Genomic DNA, 25651 nt, shown 5'->3' with positions numbered 1-25651 from the left:
GTCATGTGGATGTGAAAGATCTCATGGTCACAATTATAAGTGGAAGCAAATTCCCAGCAGTGTCCAAACCAGGTTTTCCCCGTCAACCAACATCAGTCAAAAAGATTACTGTATCACATGCCCTTTGCGGTTTATTTCTGTGCACAGTCGGTCTCCCAGGCTTTTTACATTCTATAGTGATTACAGCTCTGGGACATGGTGAGGCATTGAAGCTTCCAAATCAACAAGAGTGTTTTTTTTTGCAATCAACTGGTTCAGACTCTGCTTCATGGAACTCGTGGTGGAAACCATGGGATCATCCCCAACTACTCTGTGCACACAATCACACTATTCACCCTTATTTGTTCAGGCAGCAAACATACAATGACCCAAATCAGAGAAGGACAGACAAAAGAGATGGTAGGATCCTTGCTGCTCAAACAGCTAGCAGATCCTCAGAAGCACACACAAATAACAGAACTGAACAATCAACCTGCAATTGTGCACAGACACTAACACAGAACGCTGTACACTTCAACAAGCAAAGAACTCACCTCGATTGTCTGTCTCTGGCTGCTGCTTGTCTCGTTTCCTCTTCTTCCTCTTCCCCTGTCAAACAGAGACTTGGGAATGAGTCAGTCATCTACACACAATCGATGACAGCCTGTGGTGAGCAGGGCGTAGCAAAAACTGAGACCAAGGTACATGTCCATGATATGAACCCAAGGGCAGTGCAGTGCCCTGTGATCATCCACATGAGCCAGTGATAACAGAGACATGAGAGAGAAATCACACTGTCAGAGCGAGGAGATGGTGAGGCAGCAGGCCTTTCTTGTCTTTTGGTACTGGAAAAGCACAGCAGGTCAGGAAGCATCTGAGGAGCAGGATGCTGCCTGACTTGTTGTGCTTTTCCAGCACCACTCTAACCTCCAGCATCTGCAGTCCTCACTTTCACCTTTCTTGTCTTTTCCCTAGTTCTGTCCAGCTGGCACTGGATGGGGTGAGGGCTCTTAGTTATTGTCACACCCCTCTAACAGAAATCTCATCTCTTCCCATCTCACAGGCTGCATTCGCACAACCCAGCATAGATACTCACATAATTGTCTCGCGCTGACCACCCAGGATAGAGCTGAGAGTGGAGTTGCCGTTCCTTCCTTGCAAGTTCATAATATTTTGACTGCTCCTCTCTTGTCAAAGCATGCCACTGTCAGGAGACACAATGAGAGTTTACCTGCAGGAAAGCAGAGGAGGAGATCCTGGGACCGAACAATTCATTCCTCCTCACCAACAAATGAAAACCAACTCCCACCATTCCTATCTCAACCAAGCCAGAATCCAAGAAAGGCATTGAATAGATGGGACTTTAAGAAGCAGCTTCGTTCAGCATCCTGACCCAAGTGTAACCCAATACAATCAAAGCAACTTGTATTCAAATAGCACCTTGAATGTAGTCAAATGTCACAAAACATTTCACAAGAACAATGATCAAATAACAAAAGCAAGTGATATGCAGAACATCTGGCTGAGAGAGTAACAAGGGCAGTGGGGGTGGATTTAATCTTGTAAGGCAGGAGGTGGATTGACTCAAGGACCTAAGTTTGCAAGTATCAGAGAAAGCCAACGAGAGAAGATGTGGAACAGGGAAAAATAAATGAGGGAAGACTTGAATGTTGTAAGTGAACAAGGAAATGGTCACCTTCCAATTGGCAAGAAAGAAATAGGGCAAGATTAAATTCTGCGTATGTAAATGTATGGAGTCTCATGAATAAAACTGAGAACCTAGAAGTAAAAATTACTTGAGGGGGATAAAACATATTACCATTGACAGAAACTTGGCTCAAACCAGAATAGGTCTGGATACTTAACATCCTGGATTACATGGCTTTTAAGTAAAACTCTGGTTGTTTAAAAAGGGAGGAGGTTTCGCAATCTTGGTCAAAGACCGTATCTATGTTCCTGAACGTGGTGCAGTTCCTGCATTAGAATCTATTTGGTTGGAGGTGAGAAACAGGAAGGAAGCAGTGATTTTTCTGGGCGTGTGTCACAGACTTTCAAATAAAGGAGGGGAAACAGTAGGAGACAGCATTTGTGGGTAGATTATGGAAATGTGCATGACATGTAGTGTTGCAATAGTTGGTAATTTCAATTAACCGATGGCAGACTGTGAAAATAAAAATGTGTGGCACAGAAAGGGAGAAATCCCTGAAATGCGTGCAGGAGAACTTTCTGGAACAGTAGATTTCCAGTCCTACTCGCGTAATGAAGTTGTAGACGAGCACTGTACCTTTAAGGAAGCTGAAATTTCTGGCACCGAGTGTGCTGAAAGATTTAAAAGTGTAACATTTGATTGACACAAACAGATGGAGCTGCATTACCAGGGTACAAAACAAATTCAAATTTGGCCAATCAGTTTAAACTATGCCCCAGATATCAAAATCCAATCGAATTTGATTTTTACTGTTTTGGATGACATCAAACCAACGAAATAATCCGATATTTTGGGGTATAAAATCGGATGTTTTGAACAGTCAGAGGGAGAACAGCTCTCTGAAAGGTCATTGACCACAAGAAATTTGTGCAGCAGAACACCAAAGCCAACCTAGAGAAATCGACAGAGAAAGTTTGACATCCGAAGGCAGCAACTGGTTTTTGGAACTGATTTGTCATAAATTTAAGAGGGAATTTATCGGATCAGTATTGTCGAGTGGGAGGTACAATTAGGTTTCAGAGAAAGGAGTTGCAAATAGTTCTTGTTTAATGTTCTCTTTTGGACTTAAAGAATAAAATTATTATTTTTTCTTTAAATAGTGAAATCTGGGACAGTTCTTTGCCTCTCGAAATTTAACAGATGATGGCGCGAAGTGAGCTTCTCTGTGTGCATGGTTTAAAATTAGTAGGAGGGTTTACCCCTGTACTGTAACACTAGGGAGAAAGATGTTCTGGGTCTGGTCCAAGGAAATGAGGCAGGTTACTTGGAGAACATCAGAATGGGAGAGCTTTTAAGAAATAGTCATAAGGATATAATAAGATTAAATATTAGGTTGGAAAAGGATGAAAATCAGTCAACAATTAAGATCCAGACTGGACAAAGACAGATTTTAGGGATCCAAACATTCAACTAGAGAAGGTTGATTGGAAACATATTTTGGTGGATGAAACAATGATGAAAAACAGGAGAATTTCAAAAGAAAGATGAATAGGGTACAAGCTAGGTACATCCCTAAGAGAAATAAATAGTGTATTCAAAGCAAGGGTACTCTGGACAACAAAGGATACTGATGAGAAAAGGAGCAAGAGCAAGGAAGCATATGAAACATTCTGGAATAATAATCACAACAGAAATCAGGAAGAGTATCTGAAATGCAGGACAGATGCTAAGGCTGGAAGAAGGTGTGCTAAGAGCAAGCATAAGAAAAGGATGGCAGGCTGTGCTAAAACAAGTCATAAAATGTTTCAAACATATTAATACTAAAAGGTTAGTGAAGGACAGAGGTGGGCCCAGAAGGAACAAACAGGGTAAGTTTATCCATGAAACAAAAGGTACAGCAGAGGTAGCGAATGAGTACTTTGTTTCTGTTTTTATCAGAAAAGGGTGACAACGGCCCAGTTGACAATGTGTGTGTTGAGCAACTGAGCAATACCGTGATAGATAAAGAAGAGTTGCTAAAGAGGCTACCAGGACTCTGGGTAGAGATTAGATTCCCTACAGTGTGGAAACAGGCCCTTCGACCCAACCAGTCCACACCAACCCAGACCCATTTCCCTCTGACTAATGCACCTGACACTATGGGCAGTTTGGCATGGCCAATTCACCTGACCTGCACATTTTTGGACCATGGGAGGAAACCGGAGCACCCAGAGGAAACCCACACAGACTCAGGGAGAATGTGCAAACTCCACACAGACAGACAGTCACCCGAGGCTGGAATCGAACCTGGGAATCCTGGTGCTGTGGGGTTGCAGTGTTAACCACTAAGCCACCATGTTGCCAGGCACCGATGGATTGCATTATAGATTGCTGAAAGACAGGTAAGGGAGCAAATAGTGGATCCATACAGTCATATAACATGGAAACAGACCCTTTGGTTGAACTTATCTGCACCAAAGAGACATCCCAATCTGATCAAGTTGCATTTGCCACAATTTGGCCCATACCCCTCTGAACCCTACCTGTTCATATTCCCATCCAGATACCCTTTTAAATGTTATAATTGCACCTGCCTCCACCACTTCCTCTGGCACTTCATTCCATACACACACCATCACCTGTGTGAACAAGTTACACCTCAGGTTCTTTTTAAATCTTTCCCCTCTCAACCTAAACCTGTGTCACCCCAGGAAAAAGACCTTGGTCATTCCCCCCTCAACCACTGGCATTCCAGGGAAAACAGCATGCAGCCTTTCTCTGTAACTCAAACCTTCCAGTCCCAGCAACATCCTTACATAATTCCTTTCTGCACACTCTCAGGTTAACAACCTTCCTATAGGAGGATGGGACCAACACTGTACACAGCATTCTAAAAGTGGCCTAACCAATGTCCTATACAGCCATGACATGATGTCCCAACTCCTGTACTCAAAAGAACATCTCACCAAGGTCCCATTGTACTCGGAGATCGTTTTCTTTACTGTATACCACTCTACCTATATTGGTGTCAATTGCAAACCATGCCTCTTCTATTCACATCCAAAGCATTAAGTAAATGATTTAAATCAATGGACCCAGCACCGATCCAGTGATCACAGGCCTCCTGTCCAAAACGCAAGCCTGTACCACCATTCTGTGTCTCCAACCTTCAAACTAATTTTGTGTCCAATTGATCAGCTCCCTCAGGATCCCACGTGATGTCACCTTATTAACCAGTCTACTGTGCGGAACCTTGTCAAATACGTTGCTGAAGTCCATATAGACAAAGTCTACTGCTCTGCTTTTATTAATCTTCTTTGTCACCTCTTGAAAATAACTCAATCAGGTTAGTGGGACACTATTTCCCAGGCACAAAACAATATTGACTATCCCTGATCAGTCCTCGCCTTTCCAAATGCATGGAAACTCCGTCCTTTGACTCTCCTCCAACAACTGAGCAACCACGAACCCTAAGGCTCAGTCTATAGTTCCCTGGCTTTTCTTCACAGCTTCTAGAATAACGACACATGGTGGGCAGGTGCCAAGGAGCAAGGACAGGGTGGGGCGGCTGCCTAGCGAAGCAGGGGCAGCCAGCAGTCCCAGGCAGCACTGGTAGAGCAACCAATGGGCCCAGAGCCAAGATGACTACCGATTGGGCACTGGTGAAGCCTGGTTAAACCACATGGAAGCTGTTCTAGAAAAAGGTAAATTCTACCTTCTTAGCTTTATCTCTTACTTTCCTTACTTATACTCTGCATATCTGTAATGTAGTACAACTTTTTTTTATTTTCTCCATTTTTTTGTACTTAAGATTTGTACTGAAGATGTCGCTGTGTGCTGGTGACATTGTCAAAACAGTGAAAAGTGTACAATGAAAAACATTGACAATGAACCTAATTCTTTTTGCCCTCCTAACTGTCCCTCTTAAGTATACTTCTACTGTTCTTATACAGCTCTCTGGATTCGCTCGATCAGCCGTCTACACTTGACAAATGGGAGGAAGTGAGGACTGTGGATGTTGGAGATCAGAGATGGAGAATGTGGTGCTGGAAAAGCACAACAGGTCAGGCAGCATCCAAGGAGCAGGAGAATGCATGTTTTGAGCATAAGCCCTTCATCAGTAAAGAGGCTGGTGAGCCAAGGGGGCTGAGAGATAAATGGGGGGGGGGGGGGGGAGCTGGGGGAAGGTAACTGATAAGGCGATAGGGAGATGGAGGTGGGGATAAAGGTGATAGGTCAGAGAGGAGGATGGAGTGGATAGGTAGAAAGGAAGATGGCAACAGGTAGGACAGGTCAAGAGGGCGGTGTCAAATTAGAAGGATGGATCTGGGATAAGGTGGGGAGAGGGATGAGGAAACTGGTGAAATCTTAGGAGAAAGTGAGGACTCTACATTGGGGAGACAGAACACCTACTTGCAGAATGCTTCAGAGAACATCTCCAGGACACACGCATGAAACAACCCCACTGTCCCGTGGCCAAACACTAACTTCCCCTCCCACTCCCCCAAGGACATGCAGGTTCTTGGCCTCCTGCATCGCCAAAGCCTCACCACCTGACACCTGCAGGAAGGACACCATATCTTCCACCTTGGGGGCCCTCCGACCACTTATGATCAATGTGGATTTTACCAGTTTCTTTATTTCCCTTCCCCCCACCTTATCCCAGATCACACCTTCCAACTCAGCACTGGCCTCTTGACCTGTCCATCTTCCTTCCCACCTATCACTATCACCCCCACCGCCATCTACCTATCGCCTTCTCAGCTACCTCCCTCCACTATACACCCCCCAGTCCCAACCCACTCCCATTGATCTCTCAGCCCCCTTGACTCACAAGCCTCCTTCCTGATGAACAGCTTATGCTCGAAACGCTGATTCTCCTGCTCCTTGGATGCTGCCTGACTTTGTGTTTTTTCAGCACCATGCACTCGACTCTACACATGACATATGCCTCCTCCTTTTTCTTGAGCTGAGCCTAAATTTCTCTTGTCATCCAGCATTCCCTACATGTACCAGCCTTACCCTTCACACTAACCAAAACATTTTGTCTCTGAATGCTCGTTATCTAATTTTTAAAAGGCCTCCCACTTCCTAACCATCCCTCTACCTGAAAATAACCTCTTCCAATGTATTGACACCCTCTCTGTTTGGGCAGAAGATATACAAGTTTGAATCCACGTATGGACAGATTCGAGAACAGCTTCTTCCCCTCTGCAATCTGACTTTTGAACAGACCTCTCAAATGTTAAGTATTAATTTCTCGCTCTGCACCTTGTCTCTGGCTGTAATACTGTATTCTGTTCTGCTATCTTGATGCTGAAAATGTGTTGCTGGTTAAAGCACAGCAGGTTAGGCAGCATCTCAGGAATAGGGAATTCAACGTTTCGAGCATAAGCCCTTCATTCCTGATGAAGGGCTTATGCTCGAAACGTCGAATTCCCTATTCCTGAGATGCTGCCTAACCTGCTGTGCTTTAACTAGCAACACATTTTCAGCTGTGATCTCCAGCATCTGCAGACCTCATTTTTTACTGCTACCTTGATGCACCTGGTATGCTACAATCTGCTTGGATAGCACACAAATCAACACTTTTCACAATATCTTGGTAAATGTGACAACAATAAACCAAATCAAATTATACACCACTCTCCTTCCGCTCTTACCTCCTTTCCTATCCTTCCTACAGCTTCGATACCTCAAAATGTTTTGCTGCCAGTCCTGTACGGCTCTGTGTCTCATTTCCGTAATAACTATTATATCCCAGTCCCATGTTCCCAGCCATGCCGAAAGTTCATCTACCTTAGCTGCCAGGCCTCTTGCATTGAAGTAAATGCAGTTTAATTTATCAGTCTTAACTCATTCGCCGCCAAGCTCTTGTCTACCTTGACTATTTGAGTTTCTCCCTTTATCTGTTGTACCAGCCTCAACCTTTTCTCACCATCGCTTTGGTTTTCACACCCCCAGTTTAAGAGTTTAAAGCCTCCCGAGTAGCAATAGCAAATCTCCCTGCAAAAATATTGGGTCCCGTTCCAATTCAGGTGTAACCTGTCACTCTTTTATAAGTAATTTCTACCCACGTAGGGATCCCAAGGTCCAAACATGTGAATTCTTGCCCCAAGCATCAGCTCCTTAGCCACTCATTCATCCAGTCTACTGGCACTAACACGTTGCACTGATGGTCGTCCAGATCTTACTACACGCAAGGATTGACTTTTTTAACATTCTACCTCCTTTCCTATATTCTCTGTGCAGAATCTCATTCCTTTCCCTCCCTATGTCAGTGGTACCAACATGCTCAATATCTTCCTGCTGGTAACTCTCCCGTTTCAGAATACTCTGCACTCTCTCTGAGACATCCTTGACTCTGGTACCAGGGAGGCAACACGCCATCTTGATGTCTTGGTGACAGCCGCAGAAATGTCTGTCTGTGCCTCAGACTGAAGATTTCCCTGTTACAATCAATCATTTGGAACCTGATGTACAGTCAAGCCAGTCATGGTACCAAAAACATGATGGTCAGTGTTATGCTCCTCTGGGAGACAATTCCCTCCGACAATATCCAAAATTGCATATCTGCGCGAGATGGGGATAGCCATAGGAGACTCCTGCACTACCTGGTTACCGCTCGTACCATTCCTAGCTGTCAACCATCTATCTACCTGTATCTTCAGTGTCTCCAACTTCCTAAAACTGCCATCCATCACAATTCCTTCCTCTTGTAAACTACTCATGGTCTTGAACTGCTGTTTCAACCAATTCATGTTGCCCGTTGGATTCGCAACCAAACACACTTCTGGCATTGTCCAGGAGCATTCAAATTCTCCCTGATCCCCCACATCTGACAGGAATACCACATCATACTAAAAAGCATTTTTGCCCCTTTAACAATCCACAGACCCAGAAATTACCTAAAAATAAAACACAACATACTTGGCTCAAAAACACAGGGATAGCACAGTCTTACTTTTCAAAAATGCTCCTCTGCAATAACTCAATATTAAGGATTGGTATTTAAAAGTTAGCCAAGAGACTGATCACAGTATAAACATTACTAAACAAATGTCCTTACCTTAATAAGATCATAACGTATAGGACAAAGAACAAAGAAAATTTACAGCCCAGGAACAGGCCCTTCGGCCCTCCAAGCCTGTGCCGATCCAAATCTCCTGTCCAAACCTGCCGCCCAATTCCTCAGCATCTGTATCCCTCTGCTCCCCAACTACTCATGCATCTTAAATGAATCTACCGTGCCTGCCTCTACCACCTCTGCTGGCAACGCATTTTAGATGCCCACCATCCTCTGTGTGAAGTACTTGCCGCGTGTATCCCCCTTAAACTTCCACCGCTCACCTTGAAAGTATTACCTCTCGTTATTGAATCCTTCACCCTGGGAAAAAGCTTTTCTCTCTCCATCTTGTCTATACCCTTCATTATTTTGTAAACTTCAATCAGGTCCCCCCTCAATCTCCTTTTTTCCCTAATGAAAATAAACCTAACCTACTCAACCTCTTCATAGCTAGCACCTTCCATACCAGGCAACATCCTCATAAACCTTCTCTGCACCCTCTCCAAAGCACCCACATCCTTTTGGTAATGTGGTGACCAGAACCAGTATTCTAAATGCGGCTGAACCAAAGTCCTGTCCAATTTTAACATGACTTGCCAGCTCTTATACTCAATACCCCGTCCAATGAAGGCAAGCATACCATATGCCTTCTTGACCACTCTATCCACCTGTGCAGCAATGTTCAGGGTACAATGCACCTGCACTCCCAGATCTCTCTGCCCATCAACCTTTCCCAAGGCTCTTCTGTTTACAATATAGGTCACTCTAGAATTAGACTTCCCTAAATGCATCACCTCACATTTGCCTGGATTGAACTCCATCTGTCTCTTCTCCGCCCAACTCTCCAATGTATCGATATTCTCCTGTGTTCTTTGACAATCCCTTATGCTTTCTGCTACTCCACCATTCTTCGTGTCATCTGCAAACTTACTGATCATACCAACAGTGCCCTCTTCCAGATCATTTATGTATATCACAAACAACAGTGGCCCCAGCACTGACCCCTGTGGGATACCACTGGTCACCTTTCCCCATTTCGAGAAACTCCCTTCAACTACTACTCTCTGTCTCTTGTTGCTCAACCAGTTCTTTATCCACCTCGTTAGAACACCCTGCACATCATGTGACTTCACTTTCTCCATTAATCTACCATGGGGAACCTTATCAAACACCTTACTAAAGTAAGGAGCAGAAATTAGGCCATTCAGCCTGTCGAATCTGCTCTGCCATTCAATCATGGCTGATGGGAATACTCCATTACAGATTTATAACAAAAGAACATAAGAACAGGAGTAGGCTACCTGGCCCTGCAAGCATGCTCTGCCATTCAATAAGACCATGGCTGATCAGCTCCACTTACCCACGCTCTCACCATTCCCTTCTTGTTCCAAAAAAAAATCTACCTTCGCTTAAAAACATTTACTGAAGTACCATCAACTACTTCAAGGAATTCCATAGATTTACAACCCTCTGGGCAAAGAAGTTCCTTCTCAATTCAGTCCTAAATCTGTTCCCTCTAATCTTGAGGCTACACCCTCTTGTCCTAGCTTCACCTGTCAGTTGAAACATCCTCTCTAATTCTATCTAATCTACTCCCTTCATAATTTTATATGTTTCTATAAAGATTCCTCCCCCCACCCCTAATTCTTCTAATTTCCAATTAATGTAATCCTAGTCTACTTAGCCTGTCCTCATAAACCAACCTCAATTCCGGAATCAACCTAGTGAACCTCCTCTACACCTCTTCCAGTGCCAGTCCATCCTTTCTCAGGTAAGGAGACCAAAACTACATACAATTATCCAGGTGTGGCCTCACCAGCACCCTGTACAGCTGCAATGTAACCTCCCTGCTTTTAAACCCAATCCCTTTAGCAATGAAGGACAAAATTCCATTTACCTTCAAATGACTTGTACCCGCAGACCAACCTTCTGTGATTCATGCACAAGGACACCCAGGTCCCTCTGCATTGCAGCATGCTGCAACTTTTTACCATTCAAATAAACATCCTTTTCACTGTTACTCCTCCCAAAATGGATGACTTCACATATATTAACATTGTATTCCAGACCTTTGCCCACTCAAAGTGTCTATGTTCTTCTGCAAAGTTTCACAGTCCTCTGCACACTTCGTTCTGTCACTCATCTTAGTTTCAACTGCAAACTTTGACACCCTATATGTGGTCCCCACTTTCAAATCATCTTTATAAATTGTAAATAATTGCGGTCCCAATACCAATCCCTGAGGCACACCACTAGTCACTGATAGCCAGCCAGAACAGCACTCATTTATCCTCACTCTGCATCCTGCTCATCAACCAATTCTCTATCTGTGCAAATGCTTCACCTCTAACGCCATGCATCCTTGTCCTATGCAGCAGCCTCTTGTGCGGCTCCTTGTCGAAGGTCTTTTGGAAATCTAGGTACACCACATCCACTGGGAACCGCTGTCCACCTTCCTCATAATGTCTACATAGGATTCCATAAGATTTGTTAAGCATGACCATCCCTTCATAAACCCACGCTGCGTCTGCCCAATGGGACAATTTCTATCGAGATGCCATGTAATTTCTTCCTTGATAATAGACTCAAGCATCTTCCCCACTATAGAGGTTAAGCTAACCAGTCTATAATTCACCAACTTTTGTCTACTTCCCTTTTTAAACAGTAGCATCACATTTGCTGTTTTCCAATCCCAGAGTTCAGCAAAGTTTGGAAAATGACCGCCAGGGCTCTTGTTATTTCTCCATCTTTTTTATTACCCAGGATGTATTCCATCAGTGCTAGGAGACTTATCTATCCTTAGCTCCATTTGCTTGCCCAACACTACCTCTTCCATGAGACTCACCTATCTTTGTCTATTTGTCAATTAAAAACAGATTAAAATTTAGAAGTTTATGAACTTTAAATCAAATGCCTAGCTGATCAGACTCAAAGAAACCGAAAGTTGTCCTCTTATCCTGTCGTTTCAGGCAGTGATTTTCTTTTTAAATCACTGATACCTCCACAGCCGCACGTGAAGCCGGAGATCAGACCTCTAAGTCAATTATGAAACTGCATTGCTTGTTTGTTATTTCAGTGAAATCTCATCTCCAGATAGCTTGTTCAATTTCTCAATCTGACATCTGCGAAACTACGCTAGTTAGCTGCTTGGTAAAAAGCCGATCACTGAGGCATATGCAATTGTTCAGTCTCCGACCTTGCCACACAGTCGCTCTCCCACTCTCTCTCCTCCTTTTTAAAGTGGCTTTGTTTTTGATTTTTAGAAAAAAGTTTCATAAACAAAGCAAAGCTTATAAACACAGCAACTATTACCCCAAGGAAGTGAGTAAATCCAGCTGAGCCCTAAATAAAAACTGCAAAACTAAGAGCACCTCTCACAGTCACGATCCTCTCCATCCACAATTCTGGGTACAGGTCATTTTGCAATAACACATGTTTCATTGATGCGAATTCGCTGTAACCCAATTGCTGAATTGGGGACACTGTTCCTAAAGCATTAACTTTTAAACATGTGTTGGCCATTCCACAATTACATTGCCCACACTTTAAGCGCTGTTTCTAAAGTGCAATTTTTCTACAATGCAAGGTTACACAAGAACACAACCATTGTGGTATAGAAGAACTACCATATCATAAACTTTCAAGGCCTCTCTGAACACAGGATGGGCCCTGAGGGACCGGAGGATTGCAAATGTAAAACTGTTGCCTTAGAAACAGACAAAGGCTAACCCAGGAAACTAATGCTGTCAATAATGGGAAAACTGACAGATGCCATAATACTGACAAAGTAATATTCAGTTAAAGAGAAACTAGTTAGTACTCGAAGTCAACATGGCTTTGTCAAGGGTCGGTCACGTTTGACGAATTTGTTTGTGTGCTTTGACAAGGTGAGACAGGAAATGGATGAGAGTAGCGCCGTAAATGTTGTATATTTGACTTTCAGAAAGCATTTGAAATAGTAGCATATGGCAGGATGGTTAGCAGATTATGAATGTTTGGAATGAATGGATCCTTGGCAACATGGTTTAGAAGTTGGTGAAAAGATACCGTCGGTATAGATGGATATTTTCCAGTCTGGAGACAGGTTAAAAGTGGTGTTCCCCAGGGATTGGCTTTGGGACCCTTGCTTTTAATGATTTATAGAAATAATCTGGAGATGGGTGTTGAAGGCAAAATCTCTAAATTTACAAATGATACCAATTTAAGGAGAATAGGGAATTGTGAGGATGACACTGAACGGCTTCTGAGGAACATCGACAAGTTGGCCAAATGGTCTGACATCTGGCAGATGAATTTCAATGCAGAGGAATGTGGAGTCATGCATTTTGGTAAAAGAAACATGAAGAGTGCGCAAAGGAGATTGAATAGAATGATATCATGAATGAATGAGGGATTTTAGATACATTAAAAGATTAGAGAAATTGGGTTTATTCTCCTTGGAGCAGAGAAGATTAAGAGGAGACCTCACTGAGATATTCAAAATTGTGATCAATTTTGATAGGGTAAATAATGACTATGACCAGCTAGCATATCAGTAATTTTGTGTCACAATTTCAATATCATTAGCAAGAGACTGGGAATTAGAGGAGGACAAACTCACTTTATTCACTGTGACAAGTTGGAATGCACCATCAGGGAGACTATTGGAGTTAATTTCAAAAGAGATGAATTCAGAGGGCTGGAGAATGGGACTACCTGGGTAGCTTTTTCAGGAGTGGATTCAGACACTCTGGGCTGAATGGTCTCCTTCTGTACTCTAAAATTCCATGATTCTATCTTCAAATGACATGGAAGTGATCATGCAGTGAGACTGACAACATCCAATCCACAGTCAGCCCCTCACTTGCCTTGCGTCCAAGGATCTGGTTAATGGCAGCACTTTCCTTTAGTGTGCATTCGGCCACGACTTTGGCCCGCATCTCCTTCATGTACAACATGAAGGCATTCAGGGGCTTCTTGATGTGAGGCTTCCTCTTCTCATCTTCCTTCTTCACCATCAGGGGCTTCCTGAAATGAAGATATGAGTCACGTTTGGGAAGAACAAGTCAAGAATGGAGATTCAGATTTATCACAAAAGCCCCCTCCCAAGCTCCACCTGTGCTTCCCAACTCCTGTAAGAGCAAGACTAAGCCCAGAGAACACAAATCCAATGGAGCAAGCTCCTTTCCAGCTGCAAGCAATATACAATCCAACATCTGGATTAGTGGCGCTGGAAGAGCACAGCAGTTCAGGCAGCTTCCAAAGTGCAACGAAATCGGCGTTTTGGGCAAAAGCCCTTCATCAGGAAAGTTTCAGGATTGTTTTTACCATACACAATCCAATATCTCAGGCAGCCTTTATCAGGCATGGCAGTGAAGATCGAAACCTCGCTCATATCTGGCCGTGATATCACACTCTTCCCATTCTCAAGCCCCCAAATTAAGACCAACAACCTAAACCAGATGCAAAATTTTCATTTTACTGCTTAACCTTGGAAGGAACGTCCATCAGAAAGGAACTTACGGGGTTTCGCTGGGACTGGGCTGACTGTGAAGCTGCTCCTGTTTGATCCCTGCTGTTGTTATAGCTGGATGAGGAATTCCGGTTGCATGAGAGGAATGTGGTGGTGGAGCCATGTGAGGGGAAAACCTTCCAAAGAAGAAGCAACAGTCAAGAAGATCCATGGACAAAGGACCCTGGCAGGTGACCAGAACAGCACACTCCATTGGTCAGCACATGCAGCTCATTCAACTAGACTTTCAATTACTGATTGGTCAGTAGCAAGGCATGGACGCAACAGACAATTAATAAAACCAAGAGAGTATGAAAATCATTTTTTTCTTGCTTTTCTCAGCTGTGTCACCATGTCCAATCCTCCCCTCCAAACCTACACCACCCAGTCACCGTGAGAGCAAAATCACATCTGTCAAATTTATTACAGTGCTGAACGAAAGCAGGCTGGATAAAGAAAACCAGAAGTCGTACACTCCAGTTGTCATAAGATGTTTAAGAAGGTGTTACATGAAAGGTGATTTCCCTGAGTTAAGAGATCATGGTGTTGGGGGTAGTATGCCTGCACGGATAGAGGAATGGCTGACTGGAAACAGAGTTGGGATAAATCATTGATTTTCGGTGACTAAAACTGTAACTACAGAGTGCCACAGTGGGCAGTGAGGGACTCTTGACAATTCACAGCCAAAATTAATCAGATGGATGAAGAGACAAACTGTTGGCAGATCTGTCAACAATATCAAAATAGATAGTGAAGTATTTTGAGTGAAGACACAAGGGATACAGCTATGTTAAATGACTGGGAAAGGTGCAGAGAGGGACCAAGGAAGACAGGAAGATCAGAAGTGTTTGGAATTGTACTCTGCTTTGGTGAAGCACCCACAGTTTGAAGAAAGCTTTTGGTTTCCAGAATTGACTGAAGCCTAATGTCCAAGAAAAAACTCCTGAAGAATGTAGATCATTTCGAACTAGGTTACCTCAGTGTAAGGGTTTTAGTTTGAAAGGTCCAGACCAGAAGTATTTAGTTATAACCCTGAAGGATTTATTTGAAGTTAAGAAAGACAAAGCTCAGTTGTATCGAGTCATCATAAGGAAGAGACTATCAAATTCATCAGAAATTGAAACCACCATTAAAATAAGCCCTACAGGAGTGAGAGAGAAGGGAATTCACTCTGGTATGAGTACTGTTGGGATTAGAGGAACTGTATTTCATTGAGTGTCATGTGTTCCAACACCTTTAAACCTTGTGTTCTACGTGAGCAATTGGCTTAATCAACTTCATCGTTGTTCTTTTTGAGAAGGGAACTTCTGTTTTCTTGTTAAAACCAAATCTGCAGCATTGTATGTTAGTATTTCACTGAAAAACATGAATTTGGAACAGGAATAGGCCACTCATCCTCTTGAGCCTGCTCCAACATTCAACAAGATTATGGCTGATCTGATTTTAAACTTAACTCTACATTCCTGCATATCCCGGCAACTTTTCATCCTCTTGGTCTACCTCTCCCTTAAAAATATTGAAAGATTCTGCGTACTTTTGGGAAGGAATCCAAAAACACTGAGGCTGCAAATATAAAATGTATCTACATCTCTCTTTTAGATGAGTGATCGCTTATTATTAAAATGATCACCCCTAGTTTGAGAGGCCACCTCATTAAAACAAAAACAAAACATAATCCATCACATTTTAGTCTGGGATTACTTGTCCAGTAATAACCTCAGCTGGTTGGAGGTGGTGTAGAGCTACGCTGTCAGGTGGACACGAGCGGACACTGTTCTGTTCTGATGGGATACTCAAAGCAGCAGGGAAAATAGAGGATACAGAACCTTCCACAGACCTGGACATTGAAGCATTGACGGTCAGTGCAGTGTGGTAGGTGGGCCGGAAGCTTCCTGCTGCAATCGGATAGAGCGGTGGACTTTGCCTGCGACACAAGAAGCTCAGTGAACAACCTGGAATCACATCCACCAACCCAACATAAAAAAAAAGGTGACATGTCACAAGAGGAAAGCCACCAATCCCCAGTCATTCAATAGTCACTTCCCACTTCTTTCCACCAACTGCCAGGGATCAGTTCCTGCCATCCAATCAATTGCTCAGCCACAATCACATCACCCACTACCCAATGTTCAAATATGTTCCGGTGCAGCCAACACCAACTCTACATTCCAGGCAACGGAGAGCTTCATTTGCAGAACGAGCACATCGGGTCCAAAGGCCATTCCCACTGCTCAATTAAAACCATCACTGAATTGGGGCAAACTTTTGTGATGTTCCACATTCTAGAATCATACAATCCCTACAGTAAGGAAATAGGCCACCTGGACCAACAAGTCCACATCGACCCTCCAAAGTGTATCCCACGCAAACCCATTCCTCTCCCCTGTAACTCTGCGTTTACCCCTGAAAAATGCACTTAACCTATAACATCCCTGAATAATATGGGCATTCAGCATGGCAGTTCATCTAACCTGCATGTAGAGTCATTGAGATGTACAGCATGGAAACAGACCCTTCGGTCCAACCTGTCCATGCCGACCAGATATCCCAACCCAATCTAGTCCCACCTACCAGCACCCGGCCCATATCCCGCCAAACCCTTCCTATTCATATACCCATCCAAATGCCCCTTAAATATTGCAATTGTACCAGCCTCCACCACTTCCTCTTGGCAGCTCATTCCATACACGTACCACCATTGGGTGAAAAAGTTGCCCCTTAGGTCTCTTTTATATCTTTACCCTCCCACCCTAAACCTATGCCCTCTAGTTCTGGACTCCCCACCCCAGGGAAAATACTTCGTCTATTTACCCTATACATGCCCCTCGTAATTTTGTAAACCTCTATCAGGTCACCCCTCAGCCTGTGACACTGCAGGGAAAACAGCCCCAGCCTGTTCAGCCTCTCCCTGTAGCTCAGATCCTCCAGCCCGGACAACATTCTTGTCCATCCTTTCTGAACCCTTTCAAGTTTCACAACATCTTTCCGATAGAAGGAGACCAGAATTGCATGCAATATTCCAACAGTGGCCTCACCAATGTCCTGTAAAGCCACAACACAATCTCGCAACTCCTGTACTCAATACTCTGACTGATAAAGGAAAACATACCAAACGCCTTCTTCACTATCCTATCAACCTGCGACTCCATTTTCAAGGAGCTATGAACCTGCACTCTAGGGTCTCTTTGTTCAGCAACACTCCCTTGGACCTTACCATTAAGTGTATAAGTCCTGCTAAGACTTGCTTTCCCAAATTGCAGCAACTCTCATTTATCTGAATTACTCATACATGAGGAATAACAACGATCAAGGGAGAAGATAGGGCCAATCAGGGATAGCGTAGGGAACTTGTGCGTGGAGTCAGAGCAGAAAGGGGAAACCTCTCTGCTTTGGTTTTCACCAAAGAAATTGTTGTAAATGAAAACTCAGAGGAGCTGGGATAGTCTTGATCCCAGATCAAGATTGATGAAGTTGATGTGCTAGAAACTTTGGAAAACATGAAGATTGATAAGTCTCCAGGACCAGACCAGATTTATCCTAGGCTGTTCCAGGAAGTGAGAAAGGAGGTTGCTAAGACGCTGGTGAGGATATTTGCCTCCTCACTCTCCACGGGAGTCGTACCGGAGGGTTGGAAGGAGGCGAATGTTGTTCCTCTTTTCAAGAAGGGTAATAGGGAAATCCCTGGCAAATACAGACCAGTCAGTCTTACGTCTGTGATCAGCATACTTTTAGAAAGAATTCTGAGGGATAAGATGTTTGACTATTTGGCAAAACACAGCTTGATTAAAGGCATGGCTTTGTGAGGGGTAGGTCATGCCTCACAAATCTTGTTGAGTTCTTTGAGGAGGTGTCAAGACAGGTCGATGACGGTCGAGCAGTGAATGCAGTGTATGAGGACTCCAGCAAGGCATTTGATAGGGTTCCCCACGGTAGGCTCATTCATAAAGTCAGGAAGTATGGAATACAGGGAGATTTAGCTACCTAGATTCAGACTTGGCTGGCTGACAGAAGGCAGAGAGTGGTTGTAGATGGAAAGCATTCTGGTTGGAGGTCAGTGATGAGTGGGGTCACACAGGGCTCTGTTCTTGGGCCTCTGCATTTTGTAGCTTTGATAAATGACTTGGATGATGAGGTTGAGGGGTGGGTTAGTAAATTTGCAGATAACACTAAGGTTGGAAGTGTCGTCGATAGTATAGAGGGCTACTGCAGGCTGCAGTGCAACACAGACAGGATGCAAAGCTGGGCTGAGAAATGGCAGATGTAGTTCAACCTGGATAAATGTGAAGTGATGCACTTTGGATGGTCGAACTCCAATGCTGAATATAGGATTGAAGATAGGATTCTTGTCAGCGTGAAGGAAGAGGGTAACGCGTGTGCAAGTACGTAGATCCCTCAAAGTTGCCACCCAAGTGAATCAGGTTGTTAAGAAAGCATATGGTGTTTTAGCTTTCATTATCAGGAGGATCGAGTTTAAGAGCCGTGAGGTTTTGCTGCAGCTCTACAAGTCCCTGGTGAGACCACACTTGGAATATTATGTCCAATTCTGGTCACCCTACTATCGGAAAGGGCCTTTGGAGAGGGTGCAAAGAAGGTTTACCAGGATGCTGCCTGGACTGGAGGGCTTGCCTTATGAAGAAAGGTTGAATAAGCTCGGACTTTTCTCTCTGGAGAGAAGGAGGAAGTGAGGAGACCTGATCGAGGTGTACAAAATAATGAGAGGAATAGATTGAGCCAATAGCCAGAGACTTGTCCCCAGGGCAGGATTGACAGGTACGAGAAGTCATAGTTTGAAGATATCAGGAGGAAAATATAGGAGGCAGGTTCTTTATGCAGAGAGTTGTGAATGCATGGAAATGTATTGCCAGTTGGGGTGATGGAAGCAGAGTCATTAAGGACATTTAAGCGACTGCTGGACATGTACATGGATAGCAGTGAGTTGAAGGGTGTGTAGGTTAAGTTACTATATTTTACAATAGAATTAAATCTCGGCACAACATCCTGGGCCAAAGGGCCTGTTCTGGCCTGTACTTTTCTATGTTCTATGTTAAACTCCATCTGCCACTTCTCAGCCCATTGGCCCATCTGGATCAGATCCTGTTGTAATCCGAGGTAACCTTCTTTGCTGTCCATTGCACCTCCAATTTTGGAGTCATCTGCAAACTTACTAACTGTACTCTTATGCTCGCACCCAAATCATTTATGTAAATGACAAAGTTGAGGACCCAGCACCGATCCTTGTGGCATTGATCCCAGCACTGGTCACAGGCCTCCAGTCTGAAAAACAACCCTCCACCACCACCCTCTGTCTTCTACCTTTGAGTCTGTTCTGCATCCAGATAGCTAGTTCTCCCCGTATTCCATGAGGTCTAACCTTGCTAATCAGTCTCCCACGAGGAACTTGTCGAATGCCTTATTGAAGTCCATATAGATCACGTCCACTGCTCTGCCCTCATCAATCCTCTTTGTTACTTCTTCAAAAAACTCAATCAAGTTTGTTAGACATGATTTCCCACGCACAAAGCCATGTTGACTATCCCTAATCAATCCTTGCCTTTCCAAATACATGTTTGTCCTGTCCCTCAGGATTCCCTCCGACAACTTGCCCATCACCAACATCAGACTCACAGATCTATAGATCCCTGGCTTGTCTTTATCGCCCTTCTTAAACAGAGGCACCACGTTTGCCAACCTCCAGTCTTCTGGCACCTCACCTGTGACTATCGATGATACAAATATCTCAGCAAGAGGCCCAGCAATCACTTCTCTCGCTTCCCACAGAGTTCTCGGGTACACCCGATCAGGTCCAGTGAGAAGAAACCAAGGCGCCTGGAGGAAATACACGCAGACACGGGGAGAATGTGCAAACTCTACACAGACAGTCGCCAGAGGCTGGAATCAAACTGGGTCCCCAGCGCTGTTAGGTAGCAGTGCTGACCACTCAGCTACCGTGCCATTCTGATCGTGTCCTTGCACTAACTCTTAATCTCACACTCTGAAGTGATCCACACTGCCCCCACCAAACACTCCCAGAAGAGGAACGGCACCTGGTTAGATAAAGATTAAATTTCCCCACAGAGTCAACACAGAGTTGGATACCTGCCTCTACTCTGCTCAGTTGAAATTAAAGCATCCTCTGCACTGTCTCTTCAAATACTCCCAGGACAGTTACAGCAAGGGATTTGATACAGAGTAAAACTTCTATACTGTTCCCATCAAACAATCCCAGGACTGGTGGTGCATGGGGTTAAATACAGAGTAAAGCTTCGTCTACAATGTCTCCATCAAATAATCCCAGGTCATGTAGTTAGTTACACTGTAACTATCACTCTATACTGTCTTTCAACACTCCCAGAACAGATATAGCACTCAGCCAGATACTGATGAAGCTCTCTTGATTCTTTTAAAGAGAAAGTAAATTTCCCTTGGCAGTATCCCCATCCAACACTCCCAAGGACAGGACAGAACACGGTTAGATAAAGCTGCCATGACAGCTGCCTCCACACTGTTGCTTCCAGGATAGGTATAGCTTAATTTTTATTTGGTATTCATTGACAGAATGAGGGCATCATTGTCTAGGCCAGCATTTAATGCCCTTCTCTAATTGCCCATAAGGTAGCTAAGAATCAGAATGCTATGGGTCTGGAGTCACATGTAGGCCAAACCAGGAAAGGACGGCAAATTCTTCCCTAAAGGGCATTAGTGAACCACATAGGTTTTTCCTACAACTGAATGGTTTCAATGTCATCATTAGACTATTAAAAACAGATTTTTATTGACTTAAGATTCCAAGATCTGCCACAGTGGGATTCGAACCAGGGTCTCTAGAACATGACCTGGGCCTCTGGATTAATAGTCCAGTAATACCACCATGAGGTTATCACCTCCCTTGCATACTTAATACAGATTCAAACTCACTCTACTCCGTTAAACTGACAGTAAAGATCTCTTGTATCCATCAAACGCTCCCAAGGCAGGGACAGCATGGGGTTCGATGTGTGCAAATTTCTTTCTTCGTGTCTCTATTATTTTTCAATGTGCTTTGCACTGAAGGCAGTACTATGCTGTCAAATATTGATGATATTGAAGTAAATTTGCTCACCGTCGATTTTACACACAGCAACTTGGCAACATCAAACTAATCTGTTTTCTTGACTTTAGCCCTAATGCAAGACACCCTGAATCTTAGTCCACTATTGGCCATTGAATCTTTGACATCCATCTGAGTGGTCAGATGGGTACCTCAGTTGAACATCTACAAACACCTCACTTCTCAGAAAACAGGCCCTTCGATCCACCAAGTCTGTGCCAAAGCATAACATTTTTCTCAATTAAAAACCTTTTGCCTTTATGCTGTCCATATCCCTTTATTCCCTGCCATTTCATGTATCTATCGAGATGCCTCTCCCACCTTCTCTGGAAGTATATTGCAGGCACTCACCATGCTCTGTGTAAAAAAAAAACTTGCCTCTCACATCATTTTTTAAACACTTATCCTATTTTACCTTAAACTCAAGTCCTCAGTAATTATGAGAGACTAACCATCTGCTTTATCCATAACTCAAATAGTTTTACAAATTTCTATTTGATCACCCCCATCCTTCAATGTTTAAATGAAAACAAACCAAGTCTCTCCTCATAGTGAATACCTTTAAACCAGGTAATCTGATTTCTTCACCTTCTACAAAGCCTCCACATGCTTCTTGTACGGTGGCGACCAGAACTATATGCAATATTCCAAAGTCCTACACAGGTGCAACATTACTTGCCAATTTTTATACTCTATCCCCTGACCGATAAACGCAAGCATGCTATAAGCCTTCTTGAACATCTTATCCACTTGTGTAGTCACATCACGGAACTTTAGACATGTGCATCTGGTTCCCTCTGTATGTTGGTGCAATGAAGGATTCTGCCATTTATTTCCCTCCTGCATTAGATATCCCAAAATGCATCATGTCCCATTTGACCAGATTACACTCCATCTGCCGAAGTTTCCAGCCTATCTCTATCTTCCTCACTATCCACAGCTCCCAGTCCACAAACTTTCAAATCAGGCCATCTGCATTCTCCTCCAAATCCTTTATGTATGTTTCAACAATACAGGTCCCAGCACTGATCACTGCGGAAAATCATTGGTCACAAGATCGCCAGTCAGAGAAAATACCCTTCTATGACAAAACCAGTTCTCTCTCCATCTTACCAGCTCACTGTGGATCCCATGTGATTTCATTTTTCATATCACCCTGTCATAAAGGACCTTGTCAAAGGCCTTACTAAAGTTCAAATAAATAACATCTTTCACCCTGCCCTTGTCAATCATCTTTTCACTTCCTCAAAAAACGCAATCAAGTTTCTGAAACACAACCTTCCTCGCAAAAAGCCATGCTGCCTACTGCCAGTAAGTACATGTCTTTCTAAATGTGAGTAAATCCTGGCACGAAGGATTACTCCAATAATTTCACTACCACTGATGTAAGGCCCACCAGTCTGTAATTTCCAAAACAAAGGAACATTATTGGCTATTCTACAGTCCTCTGGGACCTCTCCTGTGACTGAAGAGGAAACAACCATTCACAAATGGCTCCAGCAATTCCTCACCTGCATCTCTCAGCATTTTGGGATAGATTCCATCAGATCCTGGAGAATTAATGCTTTCTAAAACACTGCCTCCATTTTTAATATTGACATGCACCAAAATATAAATATATCCCTCCCGGGTCTCGCCACCCACTATTTTCTTCTCCTTTGTGTACACTGATGAAAAGACTTGTTGAGAACCTTGGCTACTTCCTCCAACTCCATGCATATATTCCCTTGAGTGGACTTGCCCTTCCCCTAGTCACCCTCTTGCTCCTTATGTTCAAAACACACATTGGCAAACAGCATTAAGGAAAACCTCAAGGACATCTCATGATCCCTTTTCACCCTTCTAATTCCTTCTTTGAGTTCTCTCCTGCTATCTTTGTATCCTTCAAGGATTCTGCCTGTTTTCAGTTTCCTAAACTTTGGGAAAGTGCCTCCTTTTCTCTTTTAACTGAGAATTGAAAGATTCCAATATGGGCAGATGTGGATTTACTCTCAAACAGCTGCCGCTAATCTAAATTCCCCCATGTCCTCTCATATTATGGTAGTTAGCCTTGTCCCAGTTTACTATTTTCACCTGAAGACTACTCTTAACCTCAGCCATAAGTAATTTAGAACTTATAAAATTATGGTCCCTGTTCACCAAGTGCTCCTCCACTTAAACTTCGAGCACCTTGCCAGACTTGTTCCCCAACACCAGGTACAGCCCCTTACCAGATTACGACCCCTTACCCTTGGCCAGATTACAGATTGTTTCAAAGAACTGCCCCATACACACTTAAAAAATCCTACCCCATTCAGACCCCAAGCTCTAAGTGAGTCCCAGTCAATGTCGTGAAAGTTAAAATCACCCACTACACTGACCATGTTGTTTTCATATTTTTCCATAACCTGTTCACACACCTGTCCCTCTATCATCTGCTAGCTGTTACAAGGCCTGTAGTACAATCCCAAAGTGATTGCAGCCGACCTATTCGGGAGCTCTACTCAAAACGCTTTGCTGAATGAGCCCTCCAAAGTGTCCTTCCTCAGTAGCAGTGATATTCTCCCGAAGCAACTCCCCCACCTTTTCTACATTCTTCTCATATCTGAAATATTTAAGTCCCGGAAAGTAAAACTGCCAGTCTTGTCCCTGTCTCAACCAAACCAATATCACCAGGTTTCAAGAATTGGACTTGAATCCATTACTTTACGGCTCAAAGGGAGTGCTATTGGTTTGGCTGTAAAGCAGTTTGGAGTATCATGAAGTGATCCTGATGAAGATACCTCCTTCTTCCATCTAACAGGCATGTTGCCAGAGCTGCTTTCTTGCTACAGCAGACAACCTACCAATTTGTACCATGACTCACAGCTGAACGCAAAGTTACTGAGGTTTTACAGTCGATGTCAGACTGTGTAACTGCCTGGAGGACTGAGCCATAATCAGACTGAATAGTGAAGCAAACTATAAGAGCTGGATGGCCTACTTCTGCTCCTGTTTTCTACTCTTCTTTGGAGATCACGTGTGCCCGAGTGGGCACAGTGCCACAGATAGGAGGATGGGACATGGCCATCATTGGCACAACCCATTGATGCAATTCCCAGAGCAAGACAAAGGCTGCTGGAGGGAGGCAGGAAAGAGAAAGAACGTCTTACGGTGGCATGACCCAGCCCAGCGGGTGAGCGATCGGCCCCACGGTGCCTGGCGACAGCGGGTAGTACGGAGACAGTTCGGAAGGGTACGGAACCCGAGAGAGTCCTGCAACAATGGGAAGAAAAGAGGAAAGAGTCATGATGGTGGTCAGAATTGCAGATCAGCTGAGATGAGGTCAGTGTAACTGCTCACCAGTCTTGGAGTTGAGTTCAGAGGACAGATGTGGGGTTGGGTTCCCAGGTGAAAAATGTTCATTGCTGTAGGTGATGAGGGGAGTAAGAGGGTGCATGTGATGAGCATGCTGCACCAAAGGCAACCTGTTGGCCTACAGGAAATAAAAACACACACATAGCAGTCAGCAAATATCCACAGGACTCCCCAATCCTCATGGTTCACTGATAAGACATTTATCTCCTCACATTCCAGAATCCCCTACACTTTTAGTAACCAGCTTGGAATAAATAATATTCCAAGAGTAAACAAGGCTGAAGGGTGAGAGTTTTTAAAGATGGGAGTGGACTTTGAGGTGGCTCAAGGGGGAGTGGTGGGAGAGCAACAGGAAGGTTCACCTGTTACTCCACACCTTGCACTGGTCTTTCTTCTGTAAATCTGTATGCAATGATTCAACAACAATCTGTTGAGCTCAGTCTGAAATAGTCAACAAAACCCTCGTGTTTACTGCATTTTTGAGGAGATGATTCCAGAATTCCTGCAGTCCACCTGTGAAGAAATTTTTCCTGACATCACCCCTCAATGGCCTGCCTCGAATTTACAAAATTTTTGTTTAATCTCATGTTCATGATTTTTCTGTATGCATCATGCCAAACATTTTTATTAAGTTCTCCTTTTCACGGCTATACTAAAGGGATCACAAGCTAAACTGTTCTGTTTAACCTCACCAAAGGAACACTTCGAGCTACAGTACTTTGCTTATATACCTGCAGTGCTCACTTTCCAAGGTTAATACAGCTTTCCCGAGATGTGGAGCCAGAAATTAAGAATTTCTCCACTTGGCAACTAACAAGAGCTCTGTATAATCAAACTTACTTCCTCCCCTTCATATTCCGACACACTCGAGACGAAGACCAACATTCGCCTCACATTTTGATGATTTCTGTACTTGGACCTCTAAACAATTAACATTGCCTCAGTTACAACCATTTTTACTTTTTAAAGAGTCGTCTTTCTCAAGTCCAAAAAGATGAATTCAAAATTTCTCTCCGTTCAGTCCACCAGCCATACTTTTACAGTGGCACTCCATTTCACCGAGAA

General features: G+C 43.7%; 1 protein-coding gene across 2 annotated transcripts in view; it reads right to left on the bottom strand.

Moving 5' to 3' along the window:
• LOC132837044 (transcription factor 7-like 2) overlaps positions 1–25651 on the bottom strand; it is a 47375-nt gene that overhangs the window by 7370 nt on the left and 14354 nt on the right. Inside the window, exons 5-11 of one of the 2 annotated variants that reach the window (XM_060856713.1) lie at positions 24572–24704; positions 24382–24484; positions 16001–16087; positions 14175–14300; positions 13520–13679; positions 1076–1183; positions 534–588 (exon numbers count right to left, since the gene is read on the bottom strand). In XM_060856713.1, the coding sequence (XP_060712696.1) occupies positions 534–588; positions 1076–1183; positions 13520–13679; positions 14175–14300; positions 16001–16087; positions 24382–24484; positions 24572–24704 (772 nt within the window). The remainder of the gene's footprint in view (positions 1–533; positions 589–1075; positions 1184–13519; positions 13680–14174; positions 14301–16000; positions 16088–24381; positions 24485–24571; positions 24705–25651) is intronic. The other variant, XM_060856714.1, reaches the window with a different exon arrangement.

The sequence above is a fragment of the Hemiscyllium ocellatum genome, chromosome 48 (genome assembly GCF_020745735.1).
Source record: "Hemiscyllium ocellatum isolate sHemOce1 chromosome 48, sHemOce1.pat.X.cur, whole genome shotgun sequence".
Taxonomy (NCBI): Eukaryota; Metazoa; Chordata; class Chondrichthyes; order Orectolobiformes; family Hemiscylliidae; genus Hemiscyllium; species Hemiscyllium ocellatum.
The sequence above is the reverse complement of the archived record's forward strand: the minus strand, read 5'-3'. Positions and strand labels throughout refer to the sequence as shown.